We start from the raw sequence: 19,331 nt of genomic DNA on the forward strand, positions 1-19,331 counted from the left end.
TCACAAGTCTTAGAACATTTTTTCAAGTCAAGTCTAAAGTCATAAAATTAATGACTCGAGTCTGACTCGAGTCCAAGTCATGTGACTCGAGTCCACACCTCTGGTAAATGCAGTTTGTAAATAAAACAACACAACAATTTACTTCTTGTAATCTTTTTCTGATTTGCCCTAATACAATATAAATGCACTGAATTTCAAAATAATCTTACAGTACTCTCCTCTTTGTGCGTACGTGTTTCTGCCTGTGTCTGTTTTTCATAGATATGCACATGCATAACCTCGGCAAATACTACTGTTTTGTCAAGCACCTGTTTGCTTTGAATATAATACTAATCGCTGCTCTGAACCTTCATTCATTTCACTCTTGTTAAAGTGGTTTAAGCGCAAAACACCTGCCTGTTTTACAAGATGATTAACTAAATTGACATATGGCAAAGCACCAGACAAAAACATCATATTGTGTGTCACTAATCTGTATGCAGACATAACCACTGATGTGTACCTTTCATGTGCACATAAAAATCACAGAAGCTATTAAGGAGTGTGTTTATCATTTCTGAGAGCTCACCTGGGCATGAAAGCTTCCAGTATGCAGACAAAAAAGAAAATGAATAAAAAGATACAATAATGTGTCAGTTTTGCCTAGAGCTATAGATCTGTGGGGTATTTTTGTAATATGATCATATAATTGGCTTGCGTATTGAAAGCAGTGAAAGAAAATCAGTTGGTTGCCAACTGACTGTCTGCTGTCTGGAGTTGGGCTTTAATGTGGTACGTACAACCAGTAGGCATCAGAATTTTAAATTAACTACTCCTATGTTATTATTACACCAATGGCATTGCATTTGACAAAAAACATTAAACACTGGAAAATATTACAGTGTGTTGCACCTACTTTGTTTGTATATGCAACATTCTGCTTTGCAATTGTGCACTTTTTTAAAATATGTCTGTATTGGGAATTTTCTACAGCCACTGAGTCACTTTACATAAATTTGCTTGTGATGGCCAACTTTATAATATGCAAATGATACACACCCTCTGTCTAGGCTAGGTAAGGTAAAGACAAGAAACACTCAGCATTGTAAAACTATACACGCACGTGCATTCTGGGACCCCTTAGTACCAGCTGAGGATCATTTAAATGCTACCAGAGCTGCTGACTATGTCTATCCCTTTATGACCACAGTACCTATCTTCTGTTGTCTGCTTCCAGAAGGATACTGAACCATGTCACAAAACTCAAAACATCTCAAACTGTTTTTTTGAACCTGACATTGAGTTCACTGTACTCAAATGGATTTCACAGTCAGCAGGTCTCAATCCAACAGAGCACCTTTGAGAATAAAGAGAAGAAAAAGACCTTGTTCATCTATTATTACATAAACTTGAAGAGATTTCCCATTTTAAATTGACTCTTTCATTATAAATAATTTAAGATTTTTAATGGAATATCTATATTGGCATACAATGGCCAATATCCTGTGTGCTAGTGACACACTGTGTACCTAATGCAAGTGCATCATAGTAAGAGACTGATCGATAACAATGATAATAACAATGTGATTAGTCAAATGAATACATATATTTGTATACATGTATATATACATATATACAAGTTTGAGAAGATATTTTTTAGCACAGCTTTGCAATTTTCTTGCAAAAAGACAAGAAAATACAGCACTGACTAGCAGAATGACTTTAGGAAGTTAGGTGAAGGAATACAAAGAGCCAGAACACCTGCACCTACACCTGCAAAGAAGAAGGTGGTGCTTGATGAATGGAACAAATGCAGTACTTTGATCCGGGAGAGTAGATGTAATGTGTGGGTTTTTTTTCAGTGTTTAATAAGATTTAGGCAACAAACCTATATGTGGTCAGGTTAAGAGGTCAGGAAATAACGTGTTTTAACTTTGCCAGAAGATTTCAGAACAGCTGCCTTTAGTTATTCTCCAAATATTTCCCTCAAGCTGTAAACCTATGACCTCACAACGGCATGGCTGGTCTATAGCGATGAGAGTGATGAAGCGACACTGATAACAATTTAGCAAAATAACCAACAAAGCTATAAGACCATGAGCTCCACCTGTTTTCTGACACAATAAGGAGGAGACTTCAAAGTTTACAGGGAAACAAAGACTATTTTGGCAGTACGCCTTGTGTTCTTCAGATGAATAATAAATGTCAGAATCAGAAGAAAGTGGATGATGGGTGAATGTGATGCTATAATTTAACTGAAGCTGAAGAATAAAGGGGAAAGGAAACAGCTACTGTTATAAAATCAAAATACACATTAAAAAGAAAAGTCTACTTAACTGACAGAAGTATGAACAATGGCTTTCCTTTTTTCTTTTCTTTTTTTTTTTAAACAGCAAGCCCACTTTTAATAGAATTTGGTAGATGGTCTCCATTGGGGCATATTGCCAAACAGCACTAAATAAAGGCATTTGCAGTTTTGAAAGGTTGCATGAATTAAGCAGACCTATATACCTTCCCTGTGCAAGTGAATAATGGGTATATCTTTCATTAGTTTAATTAAAATTCAGGGGCATAAATGAAGCTTAGATATAGGCCTATTGATTTTAGAGAGTTGAATTTATAAGTGTCCAAACCAGTAGTGACCAACTAATTAACTGGTAAGAATGTTCTTCATTACAATTAGTTGCAGGCTAATTTCCTCAATACAATAGATAGCTGGTGCTCATAGAGATGTATTATTTTCACTCTCTGAAACGTTAGAGTCTCAATGTCACCATAGGCTGCTCCAGTGTTCCCCTTGCAAAAGTAATTACTCAAGTAATAATTTAATTTTGCTACAGTAATTCCATACACGGTGAAGCATGGCTGCACATTCCTTGCCTATTGTCATTTAAGAAACAATATAGCTCATAAATGGAGTAGATTTATTTTACCTATTGCACTTAAAACTGTGAAAAGGGAGCCAGAATGAAAAGATGAAAATTCTTTATAGTGAGATAGCATGGGTTTTTGCATGCAAGATAAATTTGATAGGAACTGAAAGAAATGGTGAGTAGCCTCTCAGAAAAAAGAAAAAAAAAATCCCGAGCACATTGTCACAACTCACACAGAGTCTAGAGTCTGGAAAAGTTTATATAGTCCCAACACTGCACAGGTTTGGAGCCCACAGTCAGCTGTTTTGAAAACGTCAGTGACATAGCTTTGAGGAGGCTACAGCTCCTCTAGTCACTAAAATGAAAATAAAATGAAAAACATTGTCTTCCTGTTATTACACAGATATTACAGGTAGAAAAGTAACTATTTGCTGTATGTATTTCTGAAGCTTAGGTGAAAAATTCAACAAACGCGTCAGACACATAAAACAGACCAATGTAAGCGCCTATATGACGGTTATGTACACAATCAAGTTACCAAAGCCAAGAAATAAAAAGAATACGGTCATAAAAGGTACTCATCCAGTGAGCCACTGATCAGACATATACTCTATACTAAAAGTACTAATTAAATTACTTTGATGGAGGCTAATTAGCTATATGGGTCTTTACTGAAAATACACTTAGCTTAGGGAATACTTTCAGCACAGTGACTATGGTGGTGTGGAGAACTGCAGTGTACAATTAACAGGTATACTCCAAAGATAGGCTCTACAAGAGAATGCAGCTTCAGGTGCACTGCACCCTGATTTCTAAAGCCACACTTTCTCCCGTTCAGCTAATTTAATGCTTAATGAACCAGATAAGTTTTCCAAATACACTGGACCAGTCCTGAATGTAAATTATGCTGCATATAAGTCTGAAAATGCACCAGCTCATAGATGCTATTTGACACTTTACAGACAATTCCTTGTACCAGAAGAGCATTTGCAGGAAAAAAAAAGAAAGCAGAGAAAAAGAAAAATAATGGGATACAAAGAAATTATATAATTTCACAAGAATATTTAAATGGCAGTCTCCCAGTTCAGCTTACATGCCATAACTCAAGGTTGAGACAACTGGATAGCCTATTTGTCCCTCAAGTAAGCCAAAATGCCTGTGTGGTTGCACCACACAGGGTTGGGTTGCCCCATAAGCTAACAAAGGTGTTACATTGGTGGGTCTTAACGAAATACATTCAGATTGTTAACATAACCACAACATAATAAGAATAGAGGTGTTACTTCTTTTTTAAAATCTTCCTGCTAGAGCAGGATACTGTATCACATGAAGTAGGCAAAGGAATATGAATATGAGAGGTTAGAATGAAAATATTTCTGACAAAAAGAACAAATAACTAGTAACGCTTCATGGGCATTTAAATTACTCTAACTATTGCAGACTGCCTGTGTTTGTATCAGTGATGAAACACACTGCGCTGGAGTTATATAACAGCACAGATTCATTGCAGCCATTCATATTGAGATGCTTCAGCATAATGCATCCTCTTACTGAGTGTTTGGTGGTTGTTTTCCTTTCAGGACATCACAGGCCAACTTGAGATTTTCCCTTGAGAGTGTCTTTAAGAAGATTTAATTGTATATAATGGTGGAAAGTTGTTGACTGACTGACCTTCTGCTAATGAGACAGGTATTGTGTTGTAATGAATAATCTCTGGTAAGAAGGTTCTTGTGCATTTCTGTTTTACTTCATGTGCTGCATTTAAAGTGTAAAAAATACTCCACTATATCACAGGAAGTTACTTTGTTTTGTTTTAAACAATTGATTGGCTTATAAAATACTGAAGGCTGTGAACTTTTGCATTATGGACAATGAGTGCATAAGCTATTATAGTTAGAATAGCCTGACCTCGACTTCAGCAGCATTAGCAATTCTGCTTTCAGGCAATATCGATCTAATAATATACAATCTATCAAATGCCTGACATTACTTAGTTTCCCTTTTGCCGCCAGAACAGCTCTGTTATGTCAGCCCACAGACTTTGGCCCTCTGGCTGTGTTCTGTGGTGTCTGCCGCCTGATTTTAGCACCAGATCATTTGGGTTCTGTAGTTTGCTGCAGGAGTATGTTGCTGTCAGAGAGTGTTGTTGCCGTCGGGGTGTGGTTGTTTCTGAAGCAATGTTTGGGTGTATGCTGCCTGTCAAAGTGACATATAGTACTGCTTAAAAGTCTCAAGCTACTCCTCATTTCTTTCTATTTTGCCTCCAAGGAACCAGGCTTTCTTCTAAATTTTTTAAAGTGATCTTGAGCAGTAGTTCTCCAGGACATTTGAAGGTTTTTCGAAAATTTTCATTGGACACCAGCTGTTTTTTCATTCATATTTATGCAGTATTAATGCAGTATGCAGTGTGTCCTTAAACATATGGTAAATGAAGGACAAAAACAGAAGTGGCAGGTCTAAAAAAATATCTTCACTAGATAAAAAGTGAAAATCATGCTCTTAAGAAACAGGAAATTAAACTCCGACACAGGACCTGAGAGATGCATCTAGCTCTTGAGTTAATCCATCTACTGTTTGCTGAAGTCTCATCAGAAATGGTATCCAAGGAAAGTTGGCTGTTGAGATGCCATTCTTAAGACTGGGAAACAGGCATCCCAAACTATACAAGAACTCAAGAGGGACTCTGGTAAGTGTTGACAGCCTTCTGTAAAATACTGTGGAGGCTCTATCATGGCTCTATCAGCCAGTGGTGTTCAGGATCTTGTCAAAATTGATGGACTGATGAATGCAGAAAAATACAGTCAGGTAAACGACAATGTCCCCCAAACACACTGCCAATGCAGTAAAAGTATACCTGGAAAGAAAAACACACAATAGAACAATATCATGGATTGGCCTCCCCAGAGTCTGGACCTCAACAATTCTTAAGCAGTGTGGGATCATCTTGACGGAAAACAGAACAAAAGGCAACATCCAAAGAAGAGCTTTGAATGTCCCCCAAGAAGCCCGGAGAACTATTCCTCAAGACTACTTAAAGAAATGACAAGAAAGCCTGTCAAAGAAGGTTCAGGCTGTGCGGAAGATTAAATGTGATCATGTTTGATTTTCAAGTTGACTGCTTTTTGCCTTACATGCTGTATTCCTATTTATAAGAGCATCAATAACAAAAATTGCAGCCAGTATTTCCCATTTTACTACCAAAATATACAAAAATTAGTTAGCTCAATACTTTTCCAAAGTACTGCACATTAATGTCAGAATCTAAGTCTTGCGGAACATCGCAATGTAGCAAGATGATCAATGCTAACCCCTTTATTGGTGATGTAAGCCATAAATAGCAGCAATAACAAAATGCCAGAAATTCAGTTAAAAGAACATTTAGTTGAACATTCAGTCTTTTTAAAGTTAAAGGCAATGTTTTTCTTGTTGAATACTTTTTCCCCTGCTGATGGGAGTTTTACAAAACTATACAGATTATACCTGGAGCTTAAATATTCATTTACTCACTGGGTGTTTTGTGTTGCTTCTAGTCAAGAAGCAGACTAGACTAGACGTGTTGTATTTTATCACACATACTTAAATTCTGCACATCACGATAAAAATCTACGATTATCAGTTCAGCATTGACGCTTGAACGCGCTTCCTGCGGAGACGTCACGGTCAGCTGCCCGTCTCTCCACCGTGGTGACGTTAACAGGAGCACGTGGGTTTGTTATTGCAGGAAGTGAAGATGGCGGCTCAGTCGTTGCTAACAGAGTCTGTGCTCGGGTGGTCTATTTTCACCGTTATACTGTTGGTAAGGAAGCACGACATTACGTAGTCGCTTTATAAAGTAGTGGAGCGGTAAACGGTTAGCCCGAGTTGTGCTAGTAGGCAAATTCGTTGCTTTAACATCGGTGTTAATCGGCGCAACATGGCTACAGCGCATTAACGCCAGCACTGTCTTTGGATTGGTTTTAGCTAACATTAGCCGTGACACACTTACAGGCTGTCGCCCTATAAGAGGCTTTCAGTGAACTGTTTAGAATATTTTGGTGTTGCGTACTGTTAGTAACATTGGAATTGTTAAACACCACTTTGTGGAGAATAGGAATCTGGTATTGTTACTTAATTTCATAAAAATGTAACATCCACGGTTAGATCTTTCCTGTATAAAACCACCCAGCTGTACTGTAAAGTGTCTCCTTGTTTTTAAACGCACTGTTTTTATTACAAATAAATAAGTGCTGAAAGTGGAAAAACTACATTAACCAACCTTAACCAAAGACAACTATGTAGTTTTCTCCCCCCCTAGCAAGACATAAATTGAGACTTCTGTAGTGGGCTACTTAAATGAATGTCTTAAAATTGTTCAGCTTGATAATCTGCAGCCCATTTTAGCCCTCATTATCCCAAATGTCATTCATACCCACATCACATGGCTAAATTACAAGTCCTCCAGAAGAATGGCTGGATGCCAATAAATTGCTCTGTTTTTCTGCCCAGTACTAAGCAACCCTTTTATTTCAGACCTCTCAATGGGTCTTATTTGGATGCAGAGCCTTTCGCCATTACCTGGCAGAGCAAGCAGCCGGAGGCGTAAAGCTGTGGGCCTTTAATTGATCCTGTCTGCGAATGGCAGCCCTTAAGCTGAAGGGGCAAGTGTTTGCAGTGTCCTCACCTCTTAAAGCACATGTGCCTGGAATATGACCTTGTCATTTTGGAGCCCATTTATTGCTTTTTTGTCTAATGAGCTTCTCTCCCATTACAATGTCAATTTCTCTCCTGTTCGTTTTTTCCCCTTTAAACGTTGAACAGCATGATAATACATGTGTATGTTATTACTTAATTTAAACAATCTTTTAAAAAGTGTACCACTCGTATCACCTTTCTAGTAAGTCTGTTTATTTTGCTTCTTACGAAATGAAGACTTTGTGTTATTGCCTGTCACTCTGAGAAGGGAGTATGATATAATCGGATCAGCTCCTCCAGAGCACCTGCAGTCAGGCTTTTAAAGTTACATAATGCCCTACTTGTTGTTTTAATACTTAGATTTCAGTTGTTTTGTTTTTGTGTTATAAGTGGTGTGTTTTACATTTCAAGGATATATAACACTACAAAGGTAGACTTTGTTGCAAGGTTATTGTATTATGCAGCATAATTTTACTGATTTCCAACCTCTAGTGTGTTGCTTGTTTGCTTCAGTTTGATTTTTATAAATCCTGTTGACATTTTGCAAATTAAATGCAAATGCCACCTTGTTCAAGCATTTAGTTGATTGAATTTACTTCTGTTTTCTTTTGCCTTTACATGTAATAGAGCTCTGTAAGCCAAAAGTGTTTTTGCTGCCCTATTATTTATTTTAAGTGTTCCTCGTGACGACATTATTAAACCTTTGATTTATTTGAATTACTGGGTTTTTTTTGTTTTGTTTTTTTGTTTTTAAGGTAATTCTCGTGTTCTGTTGGATCTACATTCGGAAATTTCAAAGTCGGCGGGAGAGTGAAGTTATTTCAACTATCACTGCAATATGTGCTCTGGCTATTGCTTTGATCACGTCTGCACTTCTACCAGTGGACATATTCCTTGTTTCTTTCATGAAGTATCCCAATGGTACTTATAAGGTTAGTATTTTGTTCTTCAACCTAAAATCTAAATGCATTTCTCAGTTGGATTTTTTTTGTCTTATTGTTGCATTTGAATAAAGTCGCCAGACAATTTATTAGGTATATGTTGCTAGTGCAGGATTAGAACTTGTTTTGCCTTCAGAGCTACCATGAGTCCTTTGGGCACAGATTCAGAAAGTTGTTAGAAACATTCCTCAAAGATTTTAGTTTCATATTAACACGATAGCATCGCACAGTTGCGGGTTTGTTGTCTGCACATCAGTGAGTTGGGAAATCGAGACTCAGGCCAGGCAACATTTTCCCTTCTGCTCACTGGATATTTGCTCTTTTTCTCGTCATTCTGTATAAACTGTGTGAGATTGTTGTAGATCAGCACCAGTTCAAAATCACTTAAATCCCCTTTCTTGCCCATTCTGATGCTCAGTTTAAACTTTAGCCGTTTGTCTTCCCCATGACTGCATGGCTAAAGTGGCTTTCATGCAATTGGCTAATGGGGTATTTATGTTAATGAACAGTTGATTAGCAGTTGGATAAAGTGGTCAGTAGGTGTACATCTACATCAAGATGTGTAATATGTTCAGTGTGTTTAATAGTATTTTTGTTTGAACATTAGGTAATTTGTTGCTTTGTGTGATTGTAAGCTGCTAAATCATTCATCACTGCAATATTTTTTCTTTTGTCTCAAGCTTAAGTTTTATGGTATTTATTTAAGCTGTCATTCTAAATACATTTTTTGAGAACTATTATTGCAAACTTTTTTCATTTATTGTTATACATGAGTCATGAATCAGCCTTGTTACAAATGTTAAAATTAATATTCATAATTGGCTTTCTCATGGCAGGAATGGGCAGCAAACAATGAGACAAGAGGGCAAATTGAAGATACTGTGTTGTATGGATATTACAGTAAGTATATTTTTTCTCAGACAATGAAAATTGTTGACATTTATGTCATTATGTGAAAATAAAATATAGTAAACACTTAAATTATAAAAGGATTATTAACTGCACAGCGGTTAAGTTTGCGTTGTTTTCAATGTTTGCTTTTGAGTTATTTACTTTTCTTACATGATTATAAGTGTGTTACGTCATTATTTTGATCTTATCTCTGCTTTGATTTGAATGAGGTGCCAGTTCAATTTTGATAACACCTGGGGCCTGTCTCATCTATGCAGCAGTCCTAGAGGGTTAGCAGTCTAACTCTGGAAATCACATAGGCTCTTTGTTTCCCACACTGGTGACTCATTTTCACACAGGGCATCTCTCTGTAGTAACTTCGACTGCAGAGCTTACCTGCTCTGAAGCTGCTTTAGTCAGGCTGTGACTTGAGGATATATTTAAAGCCCAAACAATAGCTAACTGTTTCTAAAGCATCATCTGGCCTTTTTAAAGACCAGCTTTTCATCACAAATTCGGTTGAATTCAAATTTGAGTTTTTGTCACAGGGTTATGTTGAAGAACGAAAACAGTTTTACATGATTATTCTGTAAATCAGATCTATCAAACATTTATTGTGTTTCTGGGCAATATGCCAGTTTTGGTCATTAAAGAAAGTCGTATCTGTTAAATAGCACTCCACTTAGGTTTGTCCTTTGTAGCAATAAACAAATTGAATTTACTGTTACAAATAAAGTGCCTTTCCAATCATTTGGTTCCACAACCCTGGGATTTTTAACAACGTAAGAGTTGAAAATTAGGTAATTTATTTCGTAAATTTACATACTTGTGTAATGTCATAGTATTTACTTTAATAGCATATGTTTGTAATACTTTAATGTGCCTTATTTTGTGTGTTGTAGAGAATGTGTTTTTTTTGTTTCACTGGGACCAAGTTCATAATGTATCAAATATGCTGCTTGCTGAGTTGGTCATACAGGTTTCTGCCTTTTGGTTACCAACTCTTCATGTAAAATGGCAGGAATTGACAAGTTGTTAAACAGGTTTACAAAACCGGTCAGTCTGTGATGAAGTCAGAATCAGAATCAGAATCAGAATGGGTTTATTGCCAGATGTTGAGGTTTACAACATTAGGAAATTGCTGCGGTGCTTCAGTGCAGACAATAAGAATTAAAGTGCTATGTAGAAAGAAAGATATGTGCATGAGATATACATGAGATATATACATGAGAATAAGAATTATGAGTGCTACGTAGAAAGATATATACAAAGATATGACCATATGGACCATTTCAATGATAAGGATGTGATGCATACATATACTTTTACTACAGTCTTCAAAAGCAAAAGCAATTGATTTTCCAATTGCTGCTTGACAGTATTTCAGCTAAACAACACCTGATGTGTGATATTTTTTTTTTGTTGCATAATGTGTTGTATATTTTCAGAGGCATTTTAGCACCAGGACTTGATGTTTTAATAGCAGCAGGATGTAGTTTTAGGTTTCTAGCTAGCTGGGAGCCTTCTAGCTAGAAGGCCTTCCTTGATAAAGACATTATCTGGTGATATATGTTCCTCCAAAACTTGATCATTTAGCATTAATGATGCCTTCACAGTTCTGCAAGTGACCCATTCCATGTGTCCTTTGCTGTCTTTTGAAATGTGCCTGAATAACTAGCTGGATTAGTGTCTCTCATCTCTGGCAGAGAAGACTAAGTGTCCATGATTTAAAAAAAAAAAAAAAAAAAAAAAAGCTTAAAGCTTTAGTCATCCAACAGTTGGACTGTGTTCTACTTTGCTGCAGTTCATCTTAAATGAGATAAAGTTCAGAGGGTCAGAAGCTCTCTCTTAGATGCATAATGACTTTACAGTACTCCACATTTGTAGTGTGACAGTGGGGGATAAAGTCACAGTGCACATCTGTGTGAATGTAGCCAAGCATCCTTCTCACTTGATGGCTTGGTCACTGGACACTTGTCCATGGAAGAGTACTGTCCTCTCGGACAGAGACCAAATCTAATCTACACTGATAATTCTTAGAATGAAGGCTGACTAAGTTTGATACAGAAGTTGATGTCTGATTTTAAGTTTGAGGTACATGAAAGTGATGAGAACCTCCAGGAATTGACTCAAACGTGGCAGGAGTGCTCTAAGTGGTGCACAATGAAAAAACTTTGAAGGGGATAGCAACCGGATTTAAATTATTTTTAGTTTATTGCTTTTTATGAGCGGAGATGTAATTTTTTTTGATTTCTTAGCTATGGCTTTTTTCATGGCAGAGATTTAAATTGCAGTTATGAATGCAGCGAAACTCTACTTTCTGGTATTAATTTCAAAAGTGGATTTTTAATGCAGTTCCACCTGAGGGCCTCACAGATATTTAATATTACTTTTGAAGAGAAGTCTTTGCAGACACTTCTCTGGATACTCTAAATCTTTTCAATATTATGTACCAATACATTTTAGACTTTGGGGTTACTATATTCATAGTGGAATTGACATTAAGGATGGCACAAATGAGAGCCTGTTTGTTTAAAAAAAAATAAAATAATTATAATAATAATTATTATATTTTGGGGGATTTTTTCTTGCATTCTGTGTATTAATCCAAAACCTACAAAATCTGCAGATAGCTTGATGGCTGATTATTCAACAGTACTTCTTTCCACTTCTTTGTTCACCAAGATTTATTTGATTTGCTTGTTGTAGTTGTCACACTTAGCTTGTATTTATTGACACTTTGTTTTTGGCTTTGTTTGACACTGGGTTGCATCATTAGGAGGTTTTTTTGAGCATCTTGGACTAATCCTGTTTGATTCCTTTGCTATGAGAAAGGGCAGGTCTAGTCTCCAAGGATGACTCTGCAATTCCAGTTGCTACGACCCGTCTAGGGCCAGGCAATAACATGAGTGAGGCACACCCCCCCCCCCCCACCGGACCCAAGCAGCGACAGGAAACAAATACGTTCTTTATAATGTGATTTATTTACCAAGTGGTAAAGAAGGACAACAAATGGTAAATGGCCTGTATTTGTATAGCGCTTTACTAGTCCCTATGGACCCCAAAGCGCTTTACACATTCAGTCATTCACCCATTCACACACACATTCACACACTGGTGATGGCAGTCAAGCACCAGGTGTGGCCACAGCCACCCTGGGGCGCACTGACAGAGGTGAGGCTGCCGGACACTGGCGCCACTGGGCCCTCTGACCACTACCAGTAGGCAACGGGTGAAGTGTCTTGCCCAAGGACACAGCGACCGAGACTGTCCAAGCCGGGGCTCGAACCGGCAACCTTCCGATTACAAGACGAAAGCGGGAGCATCAACGCTTTAGGGTGAGCCAAGGCCAAAATAACAAAAACAAATCTACACAAATCTCGCACTCCTGACCTTACCAAAACAAAGTCAAAAATAAAGACAGTCTGACCTCCTTAACTAATTCAAAACAGGAGAAAACTGGTGATCAACAGCAGCTCACCCCTAACCACTCCACTTCCACAACTTCCAAAACAGCAATGCAGCCAGCGGCTGCCACAGGTATACTGCTGGGTCATGAGGAGAGATGCGAGAACCTCTCCCGCCGCGGCACTCCGGCCTCCTTTTAATGGGTGGGTCCTCCAGCTGGAACCAGTCACGTCGGGCTGTATATCCACGCACCAATCGGAGCAGGGCCCTGGCACAGCTGAATTAACATAAACAGATACATTAACTGCACAAAACAAACACATGAAATGCAAGTTCGTAACACAGTATTTGTATGTGGTTGTAAATCATGGACAACATCCAGACTTTTTGACTGATAAATTACAAGCTTAAAACTGTTGGTGCCTCAGAAATGTCTTCATGGTCGTTATATTAAAGGATAACACAAGTTGTCCTTGTTGATAGCAAATTCAGTCATGCCAAAGTCTCTAGATCGTGTGTTTTCTAACAGATGCTAGCTTAAAGTGGCTGTCAGCAACACTGTTGTATACCGTCTGTTAAAAAATGCCAAATGCAAGGACGACAAGCTGTCTCCATGCCCAGGCAGTCCCCTCAAAGAAACCACTTCCTCTGGCATAATGACACCCTCCCTCCAAAATCCAAAAAAGGCACAGACCACAGCACTGCCCCTCAGCATTCAGGCCATAATATATTGTGCTCTAAACATAAACTTATGATTTCATACATAAGGATGACTTTTTTCTTTTGCTATCTATAGTTTGGATTAGACATCCCCCTAAATGAAACCTTGCTTTATAGAGATTTAGAAATATGAATAATTCATTAGGCTTAGTCTTCAATGCAGGGCTGTGTCTTGTCAGTAATTTAATTCATTTAATGGCCAAACTGCCTGGAAACCATGTTCATGGTACAGTAGTTACACTCAAGATGTGTTTCCCAAATTAAAGCAAAAGCACATATAGTTGGCTTAATAATTGGTTTAGTACATCTGGTTGGAGCCTTTGAGAGGAAATCTTAAGTCACAATTTCTGTAATTGCTTTGAGTGGCAGCTAAAATTGCTGGGTTTTATGTAGCACTTCATATTGTGATGCTCATTCCACACAGTTTTATAGGTTACTACATGTTTTATATTGTGTGTTAAGTAGGCATTATATGCTCTTATGTCATTCAAAGAGCAAAAGAGAGGCTTTTTTATGTGCATAATGTTATTCAGCTGAAAAGCCATAGACGTTAAAGTCAGAAGAGGGGTAGGGAAGAAGCTTGAAGGAATTTGCTGTTTGCTTCAAGCATGTGCACATGTGGTCAGAGCTGTGTAAGTATATGCTGTGCTTGTAACCTTTGGCTGCTGATATGGAAGGATGTATACTTGTAAAACTGCCTGGAATACAAAAGTCCCAGCCTTGGAGTTTAGATTGATAATGGGTTCTGTTCGTTTGGAGCAACGTTTTGTTCAATCGTAGCACATTTTGAATATTGGAATTGAATTATGAGCTCAGCGGTGCAGAATATTAACCTGTCACACTGACATGTTCCTCAGTTGATTGTACTTGTTGTTCTGCTGCTTTCTGCTGTACCAAACATAAGATGACTGTTGGTCATATGATGTGAGATTTTTACAGATTAGCTCTCCAGTCAGCTCTACCTTTCTACCTCCTTTTTTTTTTTTTTTTTTAACTCAGAAGGGATTCATGATGCATCATTATGTGATAAAATGTCTACTGTGACTAGGTGCTTGTGAAGATGACGGCATGAGAGGACTGTGCTGCGTCTTAGCAAAGTCATACTTTGCTGAAGGCTGCAGCATGAGACTGAAAGTGAAAATACGCTGAATCTAATTTTAGCTACATAGTGCATTTTGTTATCGGTGTTTATGTAGAACTAGACAGATTTGGTTTTTATTTATTTATTTATAACAGCCATCACTTTATTATTTGCCAGTAGGTGGAGACCTAGCTCCATGTTTATTGTGTGGACAGCTTCCTTTCAAGTGTAACTTTTAAAGATGAATTTTCCTTAAGGCAACATTTGATAGCACTGTCCATTTGTCTCTTCACAAATAGTATAATTACAGGGTTGACAGAGATTTCTATTTGTACTGGTGATGCATGTTTTTCTCTGAAGTAGACTGTTTTATATTCATTGGTGGTCACAGTTAATAAGTATGTGCATGTCCCCGTGTTTTATTTATTTGATCTTTAAAATAATTTGATGGCTTTACATAGCTGTCATTTGGTTCATTTCTGCTGTTTTATTATTATTATTTTTAAAGTGCATTTTCTATGGACATGCTTCTCTGCAGCCACATTTTACTTTATAATCAGCCTTAAGAGTTTTACAAACATAGGGTAGTCATAGAATTGCAATTATAGGGTTGGAAAATTCTGTTGTAGCCTTTTCTTTCTTTCTTTCTTTCTTTCTTTCTTTCTTTCTTTCTTTCTTTCTTTCTTTCTTTCTTTCTTTCTTTCTTTCTTTCTTTCTTTCTTTCTTTCTTTCTTTCTTTCTTTCTTTCTTTCTTTCTTTCTTTCTTTCTTTCTTTCTGATAAACCTTTTCACATGAATGTTTTCTCTTTTTTTTTGTTTTTTTAGGAATCAACATAATTGTACAGAATCAGTGGGAGCATTTGCCATTGTGGCATTTACAGGTTACTTCAAACCATTTTTAAAATTTATCTGTGTGTTCATGTTAAGCTTTTGCTCAAGCAAATGTTTCATTTTATATTCGATCTCAGAGTAAATGCGCGAGTATAGAGTATTGCACAGGGGGCACTTTGAGCAAAAACCTGAACAGCAGTGATGAAAAGGTAACAGCTATATCAGAATACATCTGTAATGCCAGAATCAAGATTGAACCATTACTTATTAAACTCTGCAGTTGCTCACAAAGTCTACACGGTGTACTATTACATTCAGTGTCCCTTTTAAGTCGACAAAGGGGAAGAACGTCTGCAACAGAAACAACCACTTCCTTTTAGAGCCCAAATACCTTTTTGTGATCTTTGATGAACCCTAAGTTTGAAAGCTTAGCCTTTCAATCTCCTTCCTCTGTCCATTTATACATTTCCTTGGACTGCTCAGTACTTCAAAGCAGTGGTGCATAAGACCCTTAAGCAACAGGGCAAAATACCCCTGGGCCCTTTAAATAAATCATTGGCTTTCTCCCTGCCTTTTTTTTTTTTAATGCCATTTGTGGAAGAGAAACTAGCGAGGAAGGAGTCCTCTTGCAAATACACTAACAATAAGTTTCTTTTTTTTCTCTGTGATTTTTTTTTTTTTTTTTGGTCCACCCACATGTGCAGAGTGAATTTTATTGTAAAGTGGTAGCCTAATGCTTTTTTTAAGAGCATTTCTGAAAACACTGACAAATTGTAGTTTTATTTTGGCAGTTTTATGTGATACAGAGGGGCCTTTGACAATTGAAACATAGTCACACAAGGACAAGAAACAACCCAGGTAGCAGCTTTTCTGCTCCCTTTTTCCCAGTTCAAAATACTGACACAGATTTTAAGTGAACACTTAGCCTCACCTTGTATCGTATACAATAGAAGAGGTAAAAGGGGTCATCAGCTAATTCGAGCGCTAGTGGTATGAACCCCCGGCTTCTTCAATCCACACTCCAAAGTGTCCTTACGCAAGGTACTGATGGTGCTGATCTGAAGTACCTTGAGGACAGAGCTGATGAAAATTTAGTGTGAATGCAGCCAGTCCCTTTTTTCGTATGCATTCAGTTTCACATTACCCTCTTTCCTCAAAGTGTGTGTGTGTAATGAGGTCTGCTGCCAGCTGGAAAAAGCTGGGGTTTCTGTGAAAATATGAGAGGCCTATGCAAATCCTACATATTCAACATAAAGAACTGAAACCTGTAGAATAACTTGGAGGTTTCCAGAGTGTCTGTCTTAAGTTGCTGCTTGTTGCTTTAGTGGACTTTAAATATTGCTAAATGGTACTTATATAGCACTTGAAATGATCAGTTGTTAAACTTTAGGGTTCAGTATCTTGCCCAAGGACACTTTGACAGGCAGACTAGAGGAGCCATGGGTGGTACCTGTGACTCTCCAACAACCGTCTGTATCTCTTGAGCCAGTCACCAAATATTGAAATCTGGTTGCCAGAGGCTAAGTCCGCATGTATAACAGCAGTAGACTGCTGCATGTGAAAGTCCCAGACACATGCCAGTCACAGCAAACTTGTTACTGATATACCTTTAAGAAATATGAGTCAGTGCAATTCTCCTGATATTCATGTAGCTCGTGTGCAAATTCTGTTTTGTTTTAAATAAATATCTGAAATCCTCTGTGTCTTCAGTGTTGATAGTTTCAGTGTTGACATGCAAGTAAGGAAGGTTTTCTATGAGATATCACCCATGGTATTGAATTTTCACATGATCAGTAATACATGTTGTATTTTTACAACATGTATTACTGTATTACATCAAGGAACAAGAGGTGCTAATGCTCAGTGGATAGCCACTGTCATGTGAGGACGTGGTTATCATTAAGCCTCACAGAGCAAATTTATAAGTACTGTTGTTTTTGATCACTGAGTAAACGGGAGTGTATACTGGAACCACTGACTGGTGAAGTGAATAACGACAATCATCTTGTTACACTGAAATGCTCTGCCTCAAAACCTTGCGTGTTGGCACTCCTGTAGCTCTTACTTTGACATGTACCACCCACCAAAACATTGTTTTGGGACAAACCCATACCCGATGATAGTCATCTCTCTTAGCAAGGCAGTGAACTCCACTGCTCCTCAAAAACTGCTCAAAAACAACTCAAGGAATGTGACAAAGGTCTCTTGGTGCTGACTCCCCATACCTCATTCTGGTGGATATCTGTGGGATGCCTCAGAAAAGCTGATCCAGGGAAAGTGCAGCCCTGCTACCCACAGAACATGATGGATCCACTGCCAGCACAAGAACTGTGTAAAGGTTTAAGGACATTTATACATGCTCCCTTTCACAGGGATAAATATGCAAAACTTTCCCTGGTCAGGTCTTCTTCCCAAGATCTGCATGAAGAGTAATGGATGATTCATTGCAATGCAGTATGACCTATTCCTTCATTGTGTTAATATTCATGGTGTTATGATTAATTTTGCTCACTGCTTTAACCTGCAAGCATATGCCAGTGGCTGCATACTGTGCATGGCTTGCATTTATGGGCTCCTGGCATCATTCTGAACTCCGTTTGTTTAGCTGTAAATGAGTGTAAATGGATACCTTAGTGGAGCAATGAGCATGTGTTTATTGAAAGTAATGCCCTGTCAGAATCACAGCTGGGAAAAACCAAACCTCTGTAACAATGGCATTCATTTGTCTGCAGCACAGAGAGCCTTTTGTGGAATATTGTTCATTTCACAAAGGGACATGTTTGCACTCGCTTAGGGTCATACCTTCTTGACTGATATGGAACAGTAGTTTTCCACATGCCCATTGGAGTTGAAGTGTACTGCTGATTTTATGGATTAAGTGCTTGTTAGGAGTTTTCAATTTTAGTTTTACTCAGCTTCTATTAGTTTACATCCAACAGTCACATTTACAGTTGTGTAGTTTCTCATTCTGAGGTCCGGGGTATTGCTTAGGGCATTTATTTAGTCTTTCATATACCTGAACCTCAAATCCATTAAAGGTTTCAAATGTTACCTTTTGTTATTATTTTTGTTTTATTTTGAGAACTTTAAATTCAAGTTTAACTCATAAAAATCACGCACAGTATTAAAGGGGCTGTTTTCACGGGAAAGTACAGTGGATACGGTCTTGGTAAGCTGTTTATTCTAGCACATTTCTTTTTTGTTGCACCTTGTGCTAATGATTCACATTATCACCTCAAGGTGTTTCTGGGAAACGGTAACCATGCTGCTGAGCACACTGTTGCGACATGCTTTTCTATGAGTTATTTTGAGGTTATCTGGTCTGTCTGCATCGACATCCATTTGCTGCAGGAAAAAAAAGCTACCAGCTTGGAATAGCATCTCTCTGTTTAAGTGTTTTTTGCCGCACCCTCCCCTTTATGAATTCCTAATGCATTTGAGTGTTGGTCTTTTCTCTCAGAAAAGTTATATAGGAAGAAACAAACAAAAAGGCTTGGATCAGAGAATGTCAAAGCCCTTTCTCTAAGGACAGGACACCTCATGTAGAAGGTCACAAGCTCTATTGAATAAAGCAATTTTTCTCAAGCTGATAGGTTTCTCTTATATTAGTGTTGTCAACATTCAAGAGGAAATTGTTATTATCTGCTTTGTAAAAGGTACTCAGTCTAATAGTCACAGCAACAACCAAGGGAGAACATATTCCTCCTTTAATTGAATCAATTGTTTAGTGTTCTGGATCATATTCTGAGCAGAAAGAGCACCATTCATAGATTACTGAGTTTAACACGCTCAAAGTGTGTAAACAACAGTTCCTTACATGTTCAGGCTGTTTAAAGAATACTAATGATACAGGTTTACTAGCTGACAGTTGTTATTGACCCCATTTACACATAAACATATGATTTGTATGAGAAAACATTGTATGGATACTGATTA

At 37.8% G+C, this 19,331-nt stretch overlaps 1 protein-coding gene across 1 annotated transcript in view; it reads left to right on the top strand.

The window, feature by feature from the left end:
• The first annotated feature begins 6,546 nt into the window (after positions 1-6,546).
• The window catches only part of lmbrd1 (LMBR1 domain containing 1), a 47,487-nt gene continuing 34,702 nt past the window's right edge, over positions 6,547-19,331 (top strand). The window contains exons 1-3 of the mRNA XM_080868944.1: positions 6,547-6,648; positions 8,279-8,455; positions 9,301-9,364. Of these exons, the coding sequence (XP_080725070.1) occupies positions 6,583-6,648; positions 8,279-8,455; positions 9,301-9,364 (307 nt within the window). The 5' untranslated portion in view covers positions 6,547-6,582. The remainder of the gene's footprint in view (positions 6,649-8,278; positions 8,456-9,300; positions 9,365-19,331) is intronic.

This window comes from Rhamphochromis sp. 'chilingali' (genome assembly GCF_963969265.1).
Source record: "Rhamphochromis sp. 'chilingali' genome assembly, chromosome: 20".
In the NCBI taxonomy this organism is placed as follows: Eukaryota; Metazoa; Chordata; class Actinopteri; order Cichliformes; family Cichlidae; genus Rhamphochromis; species Rhamphochromis sp. 'chilingali'.